Source organism: Nelumbo lutea, chromosome 2, assembly GCF_056320005.1.
Source record: "Nelumbo lutea isolate HS-2025 chromosome 2, American lotus-T2T, whole genome shotgun sequence".
Taxonomy (NCBI): domain Eukaryota; kingdom Viridiplantae; phylum Streptophyta; class Magnoliopsida; order Proteales; family Nelumbonaceae; genus Nelumbo; species Nelumbo lutea.
In genome coordinates, this window is record NC_142685.1 from 59,603,185 (window position 1) to 59,626,206 (window position 23,022).

The 23,022-nt window shown below is 43.3% G+C and overlaps 2 protein-coding genes across 12 annotated transcripts in view; one reads left to right on the top strand and one right to left on the bottom strand.

Moving 5' to 3' along the window:
• Nucleotides 1–4,860: 4,860 nt before the first annotated feature.
• Nucleotides 4,861–7,631, top strand: LOC148871011 (putative glycosyltransferase At5g03795). The gene is made up of 4 exons (XM_088968368.1): nucleotides 4,861–5,456; nucleotides 5,571–5,950; nucleotides 6,042–6,390; nucleotides 6,629–7,631. The coding sequence occupies exons 1-4, from the start codon at nucleotides 5,079–5,081 to the stop codon at nucleotides 7,298–7,300; spliced, it is 1,779 nt and encodes a 592-aa protein (XP_088824494.1). The 5' UTR covers nucleotides 4,861–5,078; the 3' UTR covers nucleotides 7,301–7,631.
• A 314-nt stretch (nucleotides 7,632–7,945) lies between these two features.
• LOC148871012 (ARM repeat superfamily protein) overlaps nucleotides 7,946–23,022 on the bottom strand; it is a 38,791-nt gene continuing 23,714 nt past the window's right edge. For all 11 annotated transcript variants that reach the window (XM_088968380.1, XM_088968374.1, XM_088968375.1 and 8 more), the window contains 5 exons: nucleotides 11,889–12,040; nucleotides 9,587–9,722; nucleotides 8,666–8,750; nucleotides 8,319–8,587; nucleotides 7,946–8,178 (listed from right to left, as the gene is read on the bottom strand). In XM_088968380.1, coding sequence (XP_088824506.1) covers nucleotides 8,038–8,178; nucleotides 8,319–8,587; nucleotides 8,666–8,750; nucleotides 9,587–9,722; nucleotides 11,889–12,040 — 783 coding nt within the window. In that variant the 3' untranslated portion in view covers nucleotides 7,946–8,037. The remainder of the gene's footprint in view (nucleotides 8,179–8,318; nucleotides 8,588–8,665; nucleotides 8,751–9,586; nucleotides 9,723–11,888; nucleotides 12,041–23,022) is intronic.

Below are 23,022 nucleotides of genomic sequence, written 5' to 3' on the forward strand. Positions count from 1 at the left end.
TAGAGAGATGTTGCAGGAATAATGAGATAAGAAAATGAGCTTTTTGCAAAAATAGCATAAGAGGGAGAGAGGAGTACAAATTATCTTTTGGGTATCGTTAAGGGCAACTTGGTCCAAAAAAGTCAAAAAAATCTTCTCCTCACCATTTTTACAATTATTTTCTAAACATTACTGAATTTGTCAAAAAAATAAGTTTAATATTAACAACCCAGTAAACAAAATGGTTCAATGGTTTGACCAGTTGAGTCACCAGGCTGTTGACTTAATCTATGGTTTTTAGCAAAAGGGTCAGGGGCTAAACAAACTCAGATTCCTGGCTGGATGACAGGTTGATCGGTCCAACCAACCAGGTCAATGATGGGATGAAAACCTTGATCCGAGGACCCATAAATAGGTTTAAAACTTTAAACTTTAGTTCTGGAAGATCTTTTCAACTCTGCAAGTTGAAGTATGATGCAATGTCCATCTTTTTGGCTGTTAAACTGTCTTCTGTTAACTGTCAAGAGTTCTAGTTGAGTTGTTCTTCTTGACATCTTTTGGATGCAACCAAACAAGTTGATATCTAACCTTAGTTGGATCTCGATCATGATTTTACCTAAATCCTCCCAATATTGAAATTAATTGACCAATGGAGATTTTGGGGATCACAGTAACTCCATTAATGAAGGTTGGGATATCACAGAATACAATAAACAAAGAAAGAGTAAATGATAGAAGAAATGTGTGATGGTATGGATCTTTCATTCTTTTTGGGGATTTGAAATTCTTGGATTGGAGGTTTTTATTTTATTATTATTATTTTTTTTTTTTTTTTTGGGGGGGGGGGGGGGTTGGAACCGAGAAAAAATCCTTAGATTGGAGAGAAGCTTATACTGATCTCATTATAGATCAAACTGTGATCAATGCAGGTCAAACAGGTCAAGATGAGCCTGAGGCCGCTTGCATTTCCAAGACTATTAGCACAAATGAAAATTAGATTGATCAAGTCAAGTGAATCATCAAACCCAAAAAAAACCATTAAAAACACTCAAACCGATGAGGCAATGACTCAATCAACCCTCAACCGTTTATTTCGAACCATCCGGTCTAGTTGGTTCGTATACCTCCATCTCCACCAGCTGGACCGACCAACCCGTTGGCCCCTTCCCCGATCATTTCTCACTTTATTCAGTCCTACCTCGTGAAGATTCTATGCTGGAGGTTTCCACGGTCAAAGAGCCAAGCAACCCAGAACGGTTCAGCTCTCAGGTCCGACCCGATTAAACCAACAAGAAGAAACCGCAAGACTGCAGAAACACTAACGTGCACGTTACGGATACATTGGCAAATGGCAAGGCTTGGGTGGGCGTGTTATCTGTTTTCACCATTACTTAACCGGATGTGCCGGTGACTCCCGTTCAGAAACTAGTAAAACATGCTCACCAACCTTGGCAAACCGTAACCGGTATTTCAGTTAACCTACATAACCCAAGAACTCCGGGAACCCGGATCCGACACAGGTCTAAAGAGACCACATGTGGGGACTTCGAAACTCCAGTTGTCCGTTGCAGACACGTAAAATCCTTCTCGCTTCTCAATTCCTTCCTCGGAAAGAAAAACAAGACTGAAAGTTGCTGCATTGGTAAGCAAGATCTATTTACGAGTCGACGGGGCTCCGAATGACTGGCAAATGGGCCCGGGTCCACGTGTTGTAGTTAACCCCACATTGCCTTCTGTCCGTTCAAATTATCAGATGTATAAGATGGCGAAAATGAACCGTTTGATTGGGTTCAACGCATATATTTAAAGGAATGTCATATTTTCGATAAGAACCCCTAATGGATCGGGTCTGGTCCGAAAAAGGGTGGAACCGGCCCAACCCAATTATTGTAGGGACACAAAATTCAGAATTCAGAACCAGAACCAAACCAATTATTAACGGGGACAATATATAATAAAAAATTCTATAATACGTAGCTTCTTTTCAATTGGAATCAACGTTTTAAAAAATGACCCAGAAATAGAACTGTTTTGGCCATCGGTTTTTGGGTCGATGGCTTGACCGTTTGATTTGAATGGACAACCCATTCTAACAAACAAATTAAGAAAATTAAAAAATAAAAAATAGTCAAAATCGTTGAACTGGTCGATGGGTCGACGGTTTGACCCCCGGGTCAACAGGCTGTTGATTTTTTCAATGGTTTTTTTTTACCAAAGATCAGGTTTGGGGTAAAACAGAACCAGTTGCCTAAACGGTTCCCAGGCCGAACGGTCCGACTATCTGGATCAACGACGATTTGAAAACCTTGATTGGAATTTCACTTTTAATAATACTAATAAACATGTGCGTGCATTTGCACGTGATAGTATCTCTAAGACAAAATTTTTATAATTCATGAACAGATTTTGAACAGTTATAAATGAACATTAAGTTATAAGTGGGCAGTTTTTAAGATGAGAGTAAAGGATATATATGCCCCCTTTATGCCCATTGTATGTTTAGACAAAAAGAAAAGAAAACATCCAATAAAAATTCTAAAATGAAAGTCGCTCTTTTTATAAATAGTATACATAACCTTAATAAAAATAACACTAAAGTAAACTATAATTATGCATATAAAACAATAAGAATTTGTTAATTTGGCTTACAGGAATAAGAGTCTGGAATGAGAATCAGTTAATCCATTCGGATTCCAACTATTTGACCTGGTAGAATGGATTTAATGGTCATTCCCTCCCCATCCTTAGAAATAACAATTCCATTTCAGTTAATTCCCATTTTGGATTCCAATTCTAATTGTGAATCAAATAGACCTAAGCTTTTTTTTTTTAACTACAATTATCTTCTATGTATTATATAAAAATTATTTTTAAACATAAAACATAACAAAAATTACAAAAAAAAAAAAAAAAACCGCGACGCCTTGATATATTATTAATTACATAATCGGTATTAATTCTTTTATCAGAAAACATTGGTTCTGAATTGCAAAACCCAGTTCCACCCCATTTATAATAGATCAGATGTGCGCCCCACAGCACATCTCAACGTGCATTCGGAACATTTCCCAATTACAAATACAGGAGTAGACACTGAGATGTGCATGTGGCCTTTGTGGGCAAAAAACTCAGAATAATAACAACTGATATAATCGGTTCTGTTCTCTTAGGTAGACCCAACCCATTGACAGCTATAATTTATGAAGGGCAATTATATCATTTTATATGAATCTCAGTAGTGGGAAGTGTGTAGGGTGAGAATTCGGTTTTTTTGGTTCAAAACCAAACCGAAAAATTGAAATTTTCAAAACTGATTTAATAAGATGGTAAATCGAATCAAAACCGAAATATGTGAAAATCGATTAAACCAAATCATTTTTTTTTATTATTTTTGGATATTTTGATTAAAAAGAAGAAAAATAAGAAGTTACCTATAACTTTAAGGCTGTAATTGGAGGTAAACGATTGAACTTGAAGGCCCTAAAAGAACGGAAAAAGATGCAAGACTTAAAGTATTGAGTCTTGGTTACGTTAGACTGACTCTCTATCTCTTAAACTGAAACAGGAGGACTCACATCTCAGGTCTCACACTCTCACGTAGAGGCAAAGCAGACGCAGCGGCAGCCGGCAGCCATGGCACTCGGCAGGACAGGATTGACGATTGAGGAAGAACCCTCAGCCCCTCACCTAGTAGGCAGCAACAATGCAGCAGGCCAGCGGCCAGCCTATTCGATTGTATTCCAAAATCTAAATTTTCAAATGCAAAGAGATTAGAAAGAAATTAGAGAGTTAAGAGAGGCCGATTGAAGAAGGAAAACGCTTAGACGTTGAGTTTGCTTTTTATGGAAACATGGCATTAAATGAAGTATTGATGTATATTGCATAATGCATTAAATATTAATGAAATTTATAAATTATAATATAAATAATATTAAAAATATATAATTATAAAGGTAAATCAGTTTTTTTGGTTAATCGATTTATCAATTATAATAATGAAACCCATACTTAAAATACAAAATAACTAAATAATAAAATTGAACCCGACTGAAAAATCGATTAAATCAAAACCAAAATTATACTCAGCCCTAGAAGTATTAACTTAGAAGAGAGGGAGCAAGTTGAGAATGAGAAAAGAGAGAGATCCAAGAAATTGTTTTGTAGTGTAAACAAGTGTGACCTTGTGAAGCTTTAATAATGCGATCTCCAAAGGGATTTGGAATCAATTTGCCGATTTTATTGATTTTATAGCAAGTAAATCCGTACAAATGCATAATTTAAATAGAAATTTAATTAGATTTAAGTTGATAAATTTAGACTTTAATATTAGTTTGGATTCAGGTTAATTCCATAAAGATGTTACAAACATTAATGATTGGGGAAGGGGGTTAAAAATGATTTTATTAGAAAGTAATGATGAATTTTATTAAAAAAAATTAAGACCAAATAAAGTTTTTAATGTAACTTAATACATTTTTTATAATTCAATTAAAAATACATAAGCACATTTTGAAAAAATGAAAGGGATAGAGAAACGTGAGTTATATGGTAACCTACCCCTTTCCTTTTACCTTTTAGATATAGATAGATTGTCAGAAATTGGGATCTGTGATTCCGCACAGAACGCGTCTCACAGCGACATGCCACCCTGAATCATCTCTCATAATAATAAATACGAAGTACGGAAGATTTCCGATGTGCGGCAGGATATGCCGTGAAGTCGGTGTGAGGCGCGCTAACCGCTAAGTGAGGAGCAGATCCGGACTAAGATAGTCAGATTGCCGTTGGCCGGTGGGGTAGGGGAGGGACAAACCTGGGATATCGCAAATTTGCATGGGGAAATCAGAATCAAGAACCGAGCACGAGGACGCTTGGCCTCGTGGCCTGGTGGCACCACGCCTTTATCACCAAATGTCTTTCCTCTATCCAGCCAACACCACTCCTTTCTCTGCAAATCTGCAAACCAGACATAACTATACACAGCCAGCCAAAGAGAAAAGGTCTCTCTCTCTCTCTCTCTCTCTTTTTATGTTCCCTGTTCGATTTATTAAAGCCTTTCTATCGCCACTCTTCTAGAGAGGGAGAGAGAAAGAGAGAGGATGAAGGACTGGGTGAAGGTCTCATCTCGTTGGGCATCTTCATCTTCATCACTTAAGCTCCTTCTGTTTGTAGTTCCTTTGGTTCTGGTTTCTGGGTTTGTTTCTGTAGTAGGTCCAAGAACCTCTACTTGGGTTTCCTTATCTTATTATCCATGGCCATGGGGATCTGGTTTTCCTTCTTCTTCTTCTTCGACTACAACTGTTATGACAATGACGACGACTAGCTTATCAACCAAAGAAGGTGAGCAGCAGTTGAAGATACATCTGACTCCGAAGGTGGTGGGCCTTCATCATGTAGAAGAAACTCTCTCTGATACTTCCATCTTCAATCGCTCTTCTTCAGTGCTGGCTAAAGAGATTTTCGAAACCCAACAACTCGTAAGAGTAGTATCTAATATTTGACCTCTAAAGACTTGTCTAATCATGGTTCCACCATGAATTTAGGACTAAAACTCTGAAAGGTTACTTCTTTTCTGTTATATTTATTTGTAGGATGAAAGAAATGTAAAGGAGTTGCAGAGTGCAATTGACAGATCTGATGCTTCCCCTGTAACGATGAAGGCAGCTGATGTTGGTCCAGCAACAATGGAGGTGGAGGAAGATGGTAAACTAGAGAGATCACTTAATGGGTATGATGTTTCTCCGGTAATAATGAAGGTGCCCGAAGAAGAGAACAAACCAGAGAGGCTTAATGCGTCTGCTGTGGCAGAAGTGCAGAAAAAACGCAGAAGAAAATTGGAGAGGCTTGAAGCAGGCCTTTCAAGAGCTCGAGCCACAATAAGAGAAGCTGCTCATCAGAAGAGGAACCAAACTCCAGACTTAGACTATGTCCCACAAGGCCCCATGTATTGGAATGCCCAAGCCTTCCACAGGTACCAAGTATAGTAAAAACTATAATCTCTCTCTCTCTCTCTCTCTCTCTCTCTCTCTCTCTCTCTCTCTCTCATTTGTTTCTCAATGTAGGAGTTATCTGGAAATGGAGAAACAGTTCAAAGTCTTCGTCTATGAAGAAGGGGAGCCACCACTGTTCCACAACGGTCCCTGTGGAAGCATATACTCGTCGGAGGGAAACTTCATTCACCAGATGGAGATGGACAAACGCTTTAGAACCCAAGATCCTGAAGAGGCCCACGTATTCTTCCTGCCCTTCAGTGTTGCAATGATGGTTCGATTCGTCTATGTGCGCGACTCCCATGACATTGGCCCCATAAAACACACTGTTACCGACTACGTCAACATCATCGCCGGAAAATACCCTTACTGGAATAGAAGCCTTGCCGCCGATCACTTCATGCTTTCTTGCCATGACTGGGTAAGACATTTTTCTTCCTCTTCTTCTTCTTCATCAATTCCCCTCTCCAAGTATTCTCAGAATTTTGTTGGTCATGGGATTGACTGGGCTTCACCGGCTATCCAATAAAAGCCATGGGATCAAATGGGTTGGATCATGGGTTGAAATTGGGAGTCTTGCTAAAAAACAAAATGGGCCCACCCACATGATATTTCCTTTGATGTCTCCAATTAGACTTTCTCATCTCCTTATTTGACAGGGGCCAGCCACATCAACCTATGTTCCACATCTGTACAACAATGGTATCCGGGTTCTCTGTAATGCAAACACCTCTGAAGGATTCAACCCGGCCAAGGATGCATCCTTCCCAGAAATCAATATGGTAACAAGAGAAATCAAGGGTTTGATTGGTGGCCCATCTCCTTCTCATCGCCCAACCCTAGCATTCTTCGCCGGAAAACTGCACGGGCCCGTCCGGCCAGTGCTGTTTGAGCACTGGAAGAACAAATATGAAGATGTACAGGTTTATGAGTCCCTCCCAAGAGGTCTGTCTTACTACGACATGATGAGGAAGAGCAAGTATTGCATCTGCCCGAGTGGGTACGAGGTGGCAAGCCCCCGAGTTGTCGAGGCACTGTATGTGGGCTGTGTTCCTGTGTTGATTTCAGACCATTATGTGCCACCTTTCAGCGATGTTCTGAACTGGAGGTCCTTCTCAGTTGAGGTTCCAGTAAATCAAATTCCCAACCTGAAGAGGATTTTACTGAATATATCTTCAAAGCAGTATATAAGGCTGCAGAGGAGGGGGCTTCTGGTGAGGAAGCATTTCGAAGTGAACTTTCCACCCAAGAGGTTTGATGTCTATCACATGATTCTTCATTCTGTCTGGCTCAGAAGACTGAATGTTCGAATTCATGATGAACAAATATAGAGAAGGGACGACGACGAAAACAGAAATACTCTAATCATAAATCACTGTTGCAGTCGTCAGTGTCGGTTGTGGGTTGGTAATCATTCAGTTTAGTTCTCCAGTAGGATTCCACAAGGGTCAATGGGATGGTGGGTCTGGAACCTGGACCTTATCATTCACTACATTGTAAGATTTTTGCCTTTATGAGCTCATGTACTCGAAATGCCTGCTAGCAATCATAACTGTATCTGTATGAGTGCTTGACCAGCCTTTTGAATTGTTGAGAGAGAGAGAGATGTCTAGGACTGATTTTGCTTTCTAATCCAATTCTAGCCATGCCTATGTTGCCATATACCACAAATGTCCGTATGGTTAGTATTGTTCTGTTCGATTCGCAAAAGCTCTTTTTTGAAGGAATTTTAAAGCTTTCAATCTCCAAAACAAATAAAAAAAAAAGAAATCAAGTCCCCATGGATGCACCAATGTCTTTGGCTTCCTCCAAGAACCACTAATGGGGTTATACCTTCCTAAATCCTGATTGAATGATTATATGGCTCTATGCTGGGCCAAGAACCAAGCGAGAAGTGGCTCCTGCTTTAATTACATTAACGTATGGTATTAAAAGGGTCAGTTGAATATTTGAAAACTTGTGCAAAGAAATACCCATAGCAGGAGAGAGAGAGAGATTTCTATTTTATAGTGGTTTGTGTGTATCAAAAACAGATTACATGGGAAGATGAAAACATTGAGCACTATACTCATGTAATGTATTTATGACAGAAGTGTAGCAGTTTATTAATTTTTCTTTCATCCACATGGTCATCTCTTACCGAATCCTCTCTTGAAACATCACCCTTTGTGGTAGTCCACCGATTCAAAATACTCTGCATCCTGCTAAGCTGAGATAGAGAATGAAGGGAAACAAGATTACAAGTCAATGCCCATATGTACAGCTAAACATAAACGAAACACCTGAAGACAGCAAGTGACTTTGATGCACTTCTCTCTAGTATCTTCTACTATGGGTAGATAAGGATACAGATTTGGTCATGTTTGTTTTCAGAACAGTAGTTAGCCTCTTATCATCTCCAGCTAAATCCTCCGACTGGTGATCAATGAGATCTTCTTCGATAAAATCCAAATGGTCTACTAGATTCAATACATAGCTATGTAGAGTTGTGGGACCCGTCTCATCTTCTTGAACTTCACTTAATATCCTTGCCAAGACACTCCAGAGTGCACTCCGTGCCTCTGGATCATCAGAAACAAAAGGAAGAATCTCTAGAAGGCCCTGTAAGAAGGAAATATCTAGATAGGACAAATGCGCAACTCGTTAGCAGTGAAGTTCTTGAAGATGCTCAAATTAAATAATAATAGCTAGTTTACCTTGTGAAATCTCTGAAGTCAGACTAGGGGCATCAGTCAAAATATTTGCAACCAAGACTACAGCAGTAACACAAGAGCTGGCTATCTGTAATAAAATATATATATTGCTCAGAAATATCCATAAGTATTGACTATATGCACTGGTTGACAAAATCTAGAATGAGAAATGTATGTCTAATAGTTTAATTATCTTCTCCTAATCTACATTTCAAGCTTGATGATATCTTCATCATCATCTAAAACTTGTCCCAACTATACGGAATGGGCTACATAAATCGTGTTTCACCATTCCACTCTGTTCAGTGTCATATCCATGATTATTCAAGCTTCATAATGTAATGAGATATAATTATATCCCGTATACTTATGGATGAGGAAAATTTTAAAATATACTTAAACCTTTTGTAAAACAAAACAAAACAAATATTTTATTATATAGAATTATTATATAACCATAGTTATAATATTAACTATTTTTACATTAATCTAATATTATATATATTAGAATAATTACTCAGTAGCAGTTAATAACAATTCTATTCGAATTATTGCATTTAATATTATATTTTTATGTTTAATTTAGTTATTATTTTATTCCCGTTTTCTAAATCATTTCCTATGGGCATCTTGAATTTGCACTTTTCTGTTGAAGTATGCAATTTGGGAGAGACCCTTCGAAACTCCTGTCATGAACCCCCACCCCCCAGGAAAAGGTAAAAGCCAAAAAAAAAAGAGGCTTTCAGGGATTCTCCACAAATCCACAAAATTCAAATGCAATAGGGCTTTCAGGCAATGTATCTACTTTTCTATTCCAAGGGTAAAGTTTGAACTTTGAAATCCCACTATATATATATTAAAAACAAATCCACAAAACAATCTAAAAACCAAATGCAATAGGGCTCTCAGGCAATGTATATACACCTCAGCTTTATCAGGAAGTGTGACTAAACCATAAACTAGTCTGAAAAGCTCCTTATTTGAAGAGACCACTTGTGAATAATTGTCAGCAGCAGAAAGAGCTTCAATTGTGCGAAGAATGGTTTCAATAACAGAATACCTGAAATAGGATAAAGTTTGAACATCAAACAACTGAGATTGTATGCCAATTGCTCCTGAGTATTTTCACAAGCACCACATGGTAATGTAACCACATCTACATGATAATGGAAGAAAAGGGAAGCTTTCAGGAAAATGGTCTAACAGAAGACCTTAATAATTACCATACGAGAACAGAGAGAGATAGAGATAGAAATAGAGACAAAGAGAGAGACCCAGATAGCTTTCGATTTTTAAGTTTGCCAAGATATGTAAATATGGATATCCTCACAACTGTTGCATTAGGTATTTAAACCAAGTTCACAACCTAAAATGAAAAATTAGGTTTTAGAAATGAAGAGCATGGCATGCCAATGACTAGCATGGGATAAATAGCTGTGATGCACATGATGCATCTTATTGTTTCTCATCCCATTCCAAAATACTTCTTCAAACCACAAAGAAAAATAGAACATATTGAGATCAATAGAACCTGTAAAATGTCAGATAGTTTATCATACACAAATTTTTTACAAGACGATCATTTCCCAATGTCCTATTATTAAGTTATTACAGAGTTTTATTTGCCAGCAAAGAACCAGGAGGGATCTTTAGGGTTGATTGTGTCAAAAATTAAATGATAGTGTGTCATGCAAAAGAGAAAAAGGATGTTTAAGGGACCTTCAGGTGTCAATCATTATGACGGCTTCCTCTAACCCCCAGCATGATCAAACTGAACCTTGATAGTTGCAACTTGGGAAATCCAGGAATTTCTAGAGTTGGGGGCAATTTCATAATTTGGAAAGGCATATCACTCCAGGCCAGCTGATTATGGTAATTCCACTAAGACAGAGATACAGGCTGTTTTACAAGGGCTAAGGCTGCCGGCTGCCGGCTGCCAAAGTCATCACGCTAGGACATCTTGATTGGCAGGCCTGATACCACTTGATGTAGGACTTGAATGGCCAAGGAATGGAGTTTTATGAGGGTTAGGATGAGTTTAGGAGTGATTTAGGAGTAAAAATATAGATTGGTTAGGTTAGAAAAGGTTTATGCCCTTATGAACTTTATCATAAAAACTATATAATTGTCCCACAATGGTGAAAAACTTAGAAATAAGAAAATAGGTCTATAACAATTTGATCAAGTTTAGAGTAATGATGGACACAGAAGGCCAAAAATTGTAGGAATAGGAGAAAACTCTAAAAGTAGAGAATCTAGGATTTTAGGTGGATTGTTGAGATGTTATTTGGAGGGATGAAAGTATGTTAGGCATATGGAGCTGTTTAAATATGGGAGTGATCAGAGAGTTGTGATACAAAAAGACAAAAATGGCTAAAATAAGAAAATTCCAAGTTTTGGTTTGGGGGAGGGACCTTCACCTAGATCAGTTCCAATCCTTTGAGTATATTAATGAATGTCTTTTGATGCAAAACTTATGGCTGATGGCTGTAATGACATCTGGAAAGATCAAAGAGAAAATAAAGAGAACTGAAATCACTTAATAGGATACCTATAATCACCCTTAAGGCATGGGAATTAGTCAGCACAAGCATAATATGCTGAAAAATAACTTAAATGCAATCCAATAGCCTTGCCTATGCTATTTGGCTCTAGAGTCTAGACAGATATATATGGACACCATTGAGAGGGATCAATGCTACTAGAACTAAGAAAAAACAAAAATTACAGATCTGCCACTATCATAAGCAAACACAGTTAACTCCTGAATTACTTATCCAATGACTGAAATTTTAAATACTAGTGAACTATCACTATATAAATCAAACTCTAAGGTCATACCCCACAGACAACATATAAAACAACCAACCAACCCCCCCCCCCACACACACACACACATCTAAAATGCAAAAATACAGAAAATTCTATATTTGACTCATTGGTTCTTGCTTCAAAATCACCAAGCCAGCAATAGAACTGAGGACAGCCTATAGATGGATTCCAAGATTTGCCAAAAGTGTTGAAGGCTTGCAAAACAAGAGGTAGGTAGAAGCCAAATATATTGGGGTTTAATCCCCAAAGCAGGAATTTGTAACTATCATGCCAAGCTCTTGATAATGTGGCTATCCAGGCTATCTACCTTTAAAGAATGACTGATACAGGCTTGTACATCATTTCCATACATATTTTAATAAAATGTTTTTAAGTATTACTGATAAAAAAATACCTGTCAGGTGTTCGCTCCCCAGTTAACCTATTCACCTCAAATGCCAACAGATTAATCAGAAGAGCTGGCAAATTCGATTCCATCAAAGGTTGAAGAAGAATTTGTGTGACTTCTTGTTGATCATTTAAGATGGCCGACAATAGCTCTAGGGTCTGTTACAAACAACATGTTGACATTATATTAGAGAAAAATAAAAGTTGCTAACAACTTTAAGATATGATGTAAGGAAAAATACAATTAACAGAAAAAGAAAAGTTACTGACGGTACTACAAAACTTAAATATCCGTTAGTAAAATCACCTCAAAGCAAGTAATTTACACAAAAAGAAATGAGAATAACTGAGAACAATTTATACCAAGTTGGCTAAATATACTATTCTCATATAAATTCAAAATGATCAAATCTCACCATAAAGGACATGCTAATAATGTCTATGAACTTCAATTTACACATTAAAAAATAATGTTACTGCTGACACAGAAATGCAGCATGATCATTTGTTCTTGAAAGTTGATTGTATGCAAAATAACTCCAGTTACAAAGAATTGGGTTCAACAATTACCCCTATTGGCTCACTAGAAAATTTATTGGGGAAAAGGAAAACTTTGAAGGCCCGTCAACATTTATTTTGACCCATTGAGTACTGAGAGAGAAATTATGCTCTTAGAAGATACCTGCTATTGTTTACAGAATCATTACCAGGCCCTCTAAGAGATGGCTAATTTTGGGTAGATTGAATTGCCAGGTAAACTGGCTGATCTGATGATGTGTACAATTGCTATTAGTGGGTTAAGGCCTTTTTTTTTTTGAAAGGTAAAGTAATTTTATTCAAACAGAAAGGAGAAATTACAACAAAACCCAGGCCTAAAAGACGGCCTGAGAACAACACAAGTTACAGACTCCACCAAGACTGAGACTGAAACAACAGGAACGAGTTCAGGTGTCTAAACTCCTCAGTAACAGAGACACCCAAGAGAACAGCTTGCCCACAGCTCTCTGTACTAACTCTTCAAGACTTTTAGTTCTATTACAAAAATTTCTATTGTTCCTTTCGGTCCAAATGGACCACAAGACAGCTACAGGGATAGTCTTCCACACTAACTTTCCTTTCTTGCTTAAGCCTTTAACTTTCCAGCAGCACAGAAGCTCCTTGACTGGAACCCAGCTGATGTCCACAGATTTCAGGAAATGATCCCACACCAGGGAAGAAACCGAACAGTGAAGACAGAGGTGATCTATAGATTCTGGGAGGGAACCGCACAATCCACAAGAGGAGTCCAAAATTTGGATACCACGCCTCTCAAGATTAGATCTGGAGAGGCATTTGTCTAGGGCCATTGTCCACACCAGAAAGTTGGATTTTGAAGGACTTGTTGGATTCCAAGTCTGAATTTCAGGAAAGCCTGTGGCACCTGAGCTGCACAGTTTGGAGCCTAATCGTCTTCCAGTACCGAATCGTCTTCCAAAGCTAAATCTATCTTCTGATTCTGTAGATTCTCCAGCAGCTCCATAATCTCTTCCAACACCCAGTCAAATAAGCTCCTCCTAAAGAGGGGAGGTCCAAGAAATAGAATCTCCAGAAAAGCTATAGTTCTCAGCCACTGAAGAATCTTGGTTAGTAGCACACTGGAATAGGAGAGGAAAAGCATCAGCCAAAGGACCCTCCAAGCACCAAGAGTCCTTCCAAAATTTAATTCTATCCCCCTTTGCCTACCTTGAATGAAACACCTTCCAAGGAGAGAAAAAATTTTCATGATGCCTTTCCAAAGGGAGCTGCCCCAGTTTGGAGGAGGATCCGTAGATCTCCAATTACCCCACTCCACCCCATATTTTGCAGCCAAAAGGGTTCTCCACCAAGCATTCCTTTCAGAAGCAAATCTCCAAATCCACTTACTGAGAAGGACTGAATTAAAGCTCTTCAGTTTTCTTATTCCCAACTAGACCTGTTCATAGGCCGGGCCGGCCCGGCTCCCAGGCGGGCTTGAACAGGCTTTTTGGCTCGCGGGCTTAACCTTGGGCCAAAAAGCCCGGCCCGCATAAAATTCGAGCCGGCTCGGGCTTTGCCAAAATAGCCCGGCCCAAGCCCGGCCTGGCCCGACCTAATATTAAACTTAAAATGAGTAATGTGATTATGTCCATTTGAATAAATTTTTTGATTTAATAATGTAAAATTGTGTTTTAAAATATAAAAGAAAGGGAAAAAATACCATCTTGTAGGCCCATTGTTCATTTAAATAGAAAAAAAAAATACTATCTGAATTTTTAATTCTAATTTGAATAAGAAAAAAAATTTTTTTTTCAATTAGGTCGGGCTTCGGGCTCAGGCTCGGGCTCGGGCTTCGGGCTTTTTATCAGGGCAGGGCTCGGGCCCAAGTTATAGGCCCGTTGGTCGGGCCGGGCTCGGGCTTGGACCTAGTATAGTTTCATTAGTGACAAGTGAAAGCCCGGCCCGGCCCGGCCCATGAACAGGTCTATTCCCAACCCACCTTCTTCTTTAGGGAGGCACACTTGATCCCATTTCACTAGGTTCATTTTTCTTTTCATCTTCCCAACCCCTCCAAAGTAAGTTCCTCTGTAGCTGCTCCAATCTTTTTGCTATTTTGTTTGGGATAGGGAATAGTGAAAGGAAATAGGTGGGAAGATTAGAAAGGGTACTTTTTATTAGAGTTACCCTGTCCCCAAAAGAAAGGTATTTTGTTTTCCAGGAAGCTAATTTTTTCTCCGATCTTTCAATGATTGGATCCCAAACTGAAGAATTAAACCATTTTTCCCCCAAGGGTAGTGCCAAATACTTCACAAGAAGGAACTCAATCTGACAAGCCATCACCTCAGCATAGTCTTCTAAATTTGAAACTTGACCAACTAGAATAATCTAACTTTTGTTCAAGTTAACTTTAAGCCCATAAACCACCTCAAATCATGATAAGATCACAAGTATTAGTTCCAACTGAACAGGAGAAGCATCAACAAAGCATAAAGTATCATCTACAAACTGGAGAATACTGACCTTTTCCCTCTCAGGAGAAATTGCAAAGCCTTCCTGATGTTACAATTTCTGGTCATGTATCAATTTTTTGGCTAAGTACCTCGTCAGTTGGTTCGCTTCCAGGTGGCCGATGACTCAGGCACTGAAGTGGAGCTCCCTGGTGTTGTGCAACCCGGCTGCTCCCTGGAGGAGATGATCTGCTCATCTTTGTAGACGGCGGGAACTGAGGGACCTGCGAGGACTGAATCAAAGAACTCGGGGGTGTTTAACGGCGAGGTCACTCCGATGGCTAAGTCAACACTTAGTAGTAGAGCTGAAAATGATATAAGAGAATGAGAGAGCTAGAGGGCAGGGATCACCTCATCGCCTTCGCCCCTGAGGGGTGAGGTCTTTATATACTGGAGTCCTCGCGGATTTGGTGGAGCAGTTCCTGGATTCCCGCTGTGACGGGACCTGCTTTCGTGTTAGGTGGGGATAAAGCCACCAACCGGTAAGGTTGCCCATTTCCGCCTAACTCGGGGAGTGGGTGAGCTAATATATCCGTTACAAGTCACAATCCCGTAAAATGCGGGGTATGGTGATGAGATCCTCGTGGTTGTCACGCGGTGGTCGGTCTGACTAGGAGGCGAGCTGCCCGTAAGTGGCGAGCTGCCTGGTGGCGAGCTGCTTGTGCAGTGCCGATTTGTCTAAGTTGCTAGGCTATATGAGGGTGAGTTGCCTGTGGCGAGCTGCCTGTGGCGAGCTGCCTGTAGCGAGCTACCTGTGGCGAGCTGCTTAGTTGTCAAGAGGCTGCATTTAGTTGTCATAATGTCATTGGAGGGCCAAATCCGCCCTCATCATTTGCCCCCCACTCTCGAGCTGAAAGTAACTCAGTGAAGGGAGTTGATTTCTCCTTTTGGCCCGTAATTTGATGAGCTCGTAAGCACTGATTCAGTTTCTTAGGCTTTGGGAGCTGCTTGGAAGCGAGCTGCCTGTAAGGTGCCGAGGTCTCTGCCAGTTTAGTAATTTAGCCCTTAGGCTCTGGGAGCGACTTGTAGTTCACTCTCCTTGGCTTTGCCCATGCCGACTAGGCGGCTGGGTCTTGTGCAATATTGTACCTCTTAGGCTTTGGGTGCGACTCGTAGTCCACTCCTAGACTTTGCCCATGCCGAAGAGGGGACTGGGTCTTAAGCAGTATTGTAGCCCTTAGGCTTTGGGAGCGACTCGTAGTCCACCCCTAGACTTTGTCCATGCCGAAGAGGCGATTGGGTTTTAAGTAGTATTGTAGCCCTTAGGCTTTGGGAGCGACTCGTGGTCCACTCCTAGACTTTGCCCATGCCGAAGAGGCGATTGGGTCTTAAACAGTATTGTAGCCCTTAGGCTTTGGGAGCGACTCGTAGTCCACTCCTAGACTTTGCCCATGCGGAAGAGGCAACTGGGTTTTAAGTGATGAGGAAGTCTTTTATTAGTTCGTCAGTTCGTGCCTAGGCCAGATTGCCAGGTCGGCCCCCATGCCAGGTCGTGCCAGATCGGTGCATGTGCCAGGCTGCCAGGCCGCGTGCAGACCGCGCCAAGCTGCGCCAGGCCATCGACTGAGTGCCTTAGAGCTATAAAGCGAGAGCTTCAGTTCCTAAAAGTGAGGACTTAGCTTTTTGTAGGATGAGAACTTAGCTTTTTGTAGCGTTCCCACAGACGACGCCAATTGATGTTACGATTTCTGGTCACGTATCAATTTTTTGGCTATGTACCTCGTCAGTTGGTTCGCTTCCAGGTGGCCGATGACTCAGGAATTGAAGTGGAGTTCCTTGGTGTTGTGCAACCCGACTGCTCCCTAGAGGAGATGATCTGCTCATCTTTGTAGATGGCGGGAGCTGAGGGACCTGCGAGAACTGAATCAGAGAACCCGAGGGTGTTTACCCGGCGAGGTCACTCCGATGGCTAAGTCAGCACTTAGTAGTAGAGCTGAAAATGATATAAGAGAATGAGAGAGCTAGAGGGCAGGGATCACCTCATCACCTTCACCCCTGGGGGGTGAGGTCTTTATATACTGGAGTCCTCGCGGGTTTGGTGGAGCAGTTCCTGTATTCCCATTGTGACGGGACCTGCTTTTGTGTTAGGTGGGGATAAAGCCACCAACAGGTAAGGTTGCCCATTTCCACCTGACTCGGGGAGTGGGTGAGCTAATATAGCCGTTACAAGTCACAATCCTATAAAATGGGGGGTACGGTGGTGAGCTCCTCAGGGTTGTCACGCGGTGGTCGGTCTGACTAGGAGGCAAGCTGCCCGTAAGTGGCGAGCTGCCTGTGGCAAGCTACCTGTGCAGTGTTGAGTTGTCTAAGTTGCCAGGCTATATGAGGGTGAGCTGCATGTGGCGAGCTGCTTAGTTGTCAAGAGGCTGCACTTAGTTGTCATAATGTCATTGGAGGGCCAAATCCGCCCTCATCACTTCCCAACAACCAGAATCTGCTGCCTTCTTACAAAAAAGGGAAAGGATTTCCACAATACAGATAAAAGCAAGGGAGAAAGTGGATCACCTCGTCTCAAACCCCTTGAACTATCAAAAAACCTCGTAGATTGTCCATTTATCCCGACTTCGGCTACGGACCCAGCTCGTACACTTCAGGTCGGAGCTTCCGTCGAGGAACCCCTACGAACCGAACTGGTGAGTTTTTTACTTCAAAATTTAGATATTTTCGCCTGGTCCGTGGCCGACATGCCCGGCATTAGCCCCGGCCTGATAATTCACAAACTTAATATTGACCCTGTAGTCAGACCCGTTAGACAGAAGAAACGCAACCTAGCCCCAGAACGCTGGAGGGCGGTCGACGAGGAGGTCGAGAAGCTCCTCGCAGCAAACTTCATAAAGGAAGTCCATTACCCGAGCTGGGTGGCCAACCCGGTGTTGGTAAAAAAGGTAAACGGCAAGTGGCGCATGTACGTCGACTACACCGACCTGAACCGAGCTTGTCCGAAAGATTGCTTCCCTCTCCCCAAAATTGACCGCCTAGTGGACGTGACCTCAGGAAATGAGTTGCTAAGCTTCATGGACGCCTACTCGGGCTACAACCAAATCCGGATGGACCCATCCGATGAGGAAAAAACTAGCTTCATAACCGAGTTCGGCCTATATTGCTACAAGGTCATGCCCTTCGGACTAAAAAACGCCGGGGCGACTTTCCAAAGACTTGTAAATAGGTTGTTTCGGCCCCTGATTGGCACGAAGATAGAGTGCTATGTAGACGACATGGTTGTCAAGACTCAGTTTTCACAAGAATTAATACAAGACTTAGATTCTGTTTTCCAAATCCTGCGTCAGTTTAGCATGAAATTGAACCCCAACAAATGTGTCTTCGGCGTCACCTCGGGCAAATTCCTAGGGTACATTGTCAATCGGCGTGGTATTGAGGCCAACCCGGACAAGATAAAAGCCATTCTAGATATGAGACCACCTCGGAAAGTAAAAGAAGTTCAGAGGCTAAACGGCCGCATAGCCCCTCTAAACCGCTTGATGTCCAAATCGGCAGACCGCTGCCTACCTTTCTTCAAAGCAATCAATGGCAAAGGGTTCGAGTGGACCCAGGACTGCCAGCTCGCGTTTGACGAGCTAAAAGGTTACCTCGCTAGTGTGCCAACCTTAGCCCGGCCCGAGGAGGGCAAGGTCTTGGAACTGTACCTCTCGGCAAGCGACGAGGTGGTCAGTTCGGTACTAATAAAAGAAACAGACCAGGTCCAGCGACCCATCTATTATGTTAGTAAAATTTTGCAGGGAGCAGAGACAAGGTACCCGCAGATAGAAAAGCTAGCATACGCACTAGTGACAGCAACTCGGAAACTCCGCCCATACTTCCAAGCTCACCCCGTCATCGTCCTGACTGACAAACCTCTAAGACAAGTTTTACTCAAATCCGAGGTCTCCGGTCGACTGACGAAATGGGCCATCGAACTCAGCGAGTACGACCTCCAGTACAAGCCAAGAACCGCTATTAAGGCCCAAGCTTTGGCAGATTTTATCGCCGAGTGCACTTTCAGCCACGAAGCCCCACAGGTCGAGCCCGAGGTCCCCAGTTCGGGCGAACCCGAAGCTCCCGAGCCAATAGAGTCTGAACCCCGCGAAGTAGCAGCCAGTGTGGCATCTCTCCTGGTCAGGCAAAACGCGAACTGGGATGAGGAGCCCTGGATCCTTCACGTGGATGGTTCCTCGAACCGGCAAGGCAACGGAGCTGGAATAGTCTTATGCGGTCCGGGCGGCACGAAATTAGAATACGCACTACGCTTTGAGTTCGCAGCATCCAACAACGAGGCAGAGTACGAAGCACTGATAGCTGGGTTGGACCTAGCGCGAAAGGTAAAGGCAAAACACTTGGTCATCTGCAGCGATTCCCAGCTCGTGGTCAACCAAGTTACGGGCGAGTATGAAGCACGCGAGCTCTCCATGATCGCATATTTGGCCAAAGTAAAAGAATCCATGCTCAACTTCCAGTCACATTTCATCAGGCAAATTCCGAGGTCAGAGAACACTAAGGCCGACGCTCTGTCCCGGTTAGCCAGCACAAGTCACAACAACATGAGAACTGTTTACATAGAGGACTTACCTCGGCCTAGTATTCTCGGGGGGGATAGAGGAGGTCGCTCCCGTCTTGGAAGCAGAGCCGAGCTGGATCGACCCACTCGCGAGCTTCTTGATAGACGGAACCCTCCCTGCAGAACGCAATGCGGCCAAGATGGTGCAGCGCCAGGCAGCCAAATACGTCATAATAAACGAACGGTTATACCGATGGTCCTACACGCTCCCCTACTTGCGTTGCTTGGGACCTGCCAAAGCCGAGTTCGTACTCCGCGACACTCATGAAGGCCTGTGCGGCGGACACCTGGGAGGCAGAGCACTCGCCCAAAAAGCACTTCGACAAGGATACTACTGGCCAACGATAATGGCAGAAGCTGTCGAGCTCGTCAGAAAATGCGACAAGTGTCAGAAGCACGCCAATATCTACCGTCAACCTGCCTCCGACCTCAAACACCTCGCCAGCCCGTGGCCCTTTGCACAATGGGGCATCGACCTCCTGGGGCCATTCCCACCAGCAACAGGTGGAAGAAAATTCATAGTTGTTGCAGTATATTACTTCACGAAGTGGATAGAAGCCGAACCTCTGGCAACTGTTACGGCCCGAAACATACTGAACTTCTTTTGAAAGAACATAGTATGTCGCTTCGGGTTACCTCGGGTACTAATCTCCGACAACGGCAAGCAGTTCAAGGATGTCAAGTTCCAAGAGTGGTGCCAGAACATGGGGATTCGGCAAAACTTCACATCAGTCGCGCACCCGCAGGCAAACGGTCAGACGGAAGTAATGAACAGAGCCATCCTGCGCGGACTGAAAGCACGTCTGGATTGAGCTAAGGGATTGTGGGCCAAAGAGCTACCAAGTGTCTTATGGACTCACCGAACTACAGAAAAAACTGCCACAGGAGAAACCCCCTTCAACCTCACCTACGGCACCGAAGCAGTGATCCCGGCGAAAATCGAAGTACCAACATTGCGACTAGAAACATACGACGATCGGACGAACGGAGACAAGTTACGTACCAACCTTGACCTATTGGACGAGGTAAGGGACCTCACGCACATCCGAACAGCGGCATACCAGCAGCAGGTAGCTTGCTACTACAATACCAGAGTAAAGAAACGAACCTTCCGAGTCGGCGACCTGGTCCTTCGTAAGATTATGGTGCCCGAACCCGGCATGGGCAAACTTGGACCAAACTGGGAAGGGCCCTATAAAGTAAAAAGAGCGCTCGGGGGGGCATACGAACTCGAAACCTTGGAAGGCAAACAAGTACCTCGAGCGTGGAACATCGTGAACTTAAGGTGATACTACCTATAAACCGCCAAGCGAAGTGGACGAAATCAGGTCCTATGGGCCACGATGCAGAGCCAAGAGGAACCTCGGCGTAAACAAGCAAAGAAGTCGAGCATATTATCAGGTCGGAAAAAAAATCAGTTCGCTGCAAAAAGCCTTCGCGACAAAACAGGTCGCGGAAGTATAATAACCCGGACAAAGTGGCATCGACAAAGAATCAGTTCGGGGAAAAGGAACACTTGGGCAAAAAGACTATCTATTCCGTTGCAAGAAACAGGAGTACATTGGCCATCAGAAGTGACTTACAAAAAAAAAAAAAAAAAGTTACATGCCCGGAGCTACTTCTTCGCCATCAGAAAGCACTTCAACAACACCCGAAGGCCCTGCCTCTCCTTCAGAGTCCGGCTCGCCATCGGCAGCATTGGCCATCTCCTGAGTTATACGCGAAGTGGATATGGCACTAACATCGAGGTCGGGGTACGTATTCCGGATTATCCACCTGCTCAATTTGAACTCCCTCCTGTAAGAATCCACCATCATATCGTCAAAACGCGAAGAGGCAATGTAGTCTTCAACTGCCTTCTTCTTGGCGTCTTCAATGCCTTGGGAAAAAATCTGTGTTCTCTCCCTGATGTCCTACTGAAGATATTCGACTTGATGCTGCAAATCCAACTTCAAGTCTGCCATATGCTTGACAACTACCGCCATGGCCTCGGCGTCACGCTGAGACCTTGCCTGCCTGGCCATCGCGACGCGAGCAGCCTCTTCGGCAGCATAAGCGGCCGCCTCAGCAGCCCGAGTATTTGCCTCTGCAGCACGGAAAGCTTCTTCAGCAGCATGAGCGGCAGCCTCAGCAGCTCGCGCCTGTCGCGAGCTCCTCTCCACTTGGGCCGCTAAGGCATGAATTGAAGAATTCACCTACCAAAAGAAACAAGTGAGCAAGAACAGCAAAAGCGACAGAAAATGAAAAAGGCAGACGGAATCTAACTTACCACCATAGCATGTGTTACGGCACGGCAGGCGACCTGATTCAAGGGAAGATCAGTCCACGCCGCGATATCCTCAGGGAAAGTAGCCTCCCTACTCTTCTGAAGAGCGTAGTTCGGCGTCAACACGCTCCTGAACTCCCCTTGAGCTCCTGAGCCCGAGGGCCCAGCCCGCATATGAGCGGACCCAGAGTGAGCAAGAGCACTTGAGTATGCAGGAGCGCTCGTATGAGTGGTCTCAGCGTAAGGCGCCCCAGCAGTTTCGTGCATCGGTGGAGTCACCTCGGGCTCCCTGGGCAGATCCTCCGGCGTGTGGTCTGGAACTTGGGGCTCCTCATCCAGGGGCAGCTCGGTACGAGTTCGCTTGGCGACCCGCTTCCTCCTCTTTATACCTTGGAACAGACGCCCCCCACGAGTTCTCTCCGCGTCCATCACACCTGTAGAAACGAGTTCGACATCAAAAAAAAATGAAAAGAACAAAGCAAGCAAGAAACCGCATAGCTAGAAACCTACCCGAACTCAGGCCGGCCACAATAAGCTTGGCCTTCGTTAAGTAGTGATGGCACTTTAAACCTTGCCATGCCCATTGCCGGAGGCCCTTCACCGTCTCTTTATCGAGAGTAACGCCTAAATCAGGAGCGGCCTCACCCCACCCGGTCTGAAAGGGCCATCCTTGTGCACTTTGCACGCCGAAGTAGTCTTGCTTTCACGCCGGGACCTTATTAGGAAGATCGTGCAGAAGCTTAAAACCCTGGCGAGGAGAAAGGTAATATGCCCGTCTTCCCCCAAGAAGAGAACCCGCCTGTCTCTTGAGCATCAAGATAGAGGAGAATATCTCTAAGTCCAAGGGGAAGTTCTGCTCGCAAAAAAGGGAAACTGTCCCCACCAGGTTCCGAATAGAGTTCGGATGAAGTTGGCCAATGGTGACACCGAAGTGGTTTATGACTTCGACGAGAAGGGGGTGGAAAGGAAGTCGCAACCCCGCAGCGAGCTGCTCTTGAAAAATCACGATCTCATCAAGACCGTGTTCCCAAGGAAAGCTACCCGAAGGAATAAAATATGTATACCCCCCAGGAAGGTTGTAGGACATAAGTATGGATTGAAGCCCCTTAGGCGTCATGGTCGAGGGACCAAACCTGTCTAGCATCCGACCTCGACGGGAGGTAGACGCCAAACTGCTCGAAGCGGCTCGGCCTACTGATTCATAGTCCTCGAGTTCCACCTCAGGATCACTAAGGCGGTCGGGGGACACGGCTCGGTTGGTAGAACCTACGTCGGCCCTACTTGAAGAATCATCTGAGCTATCAAAGCTAGACATTGGGGA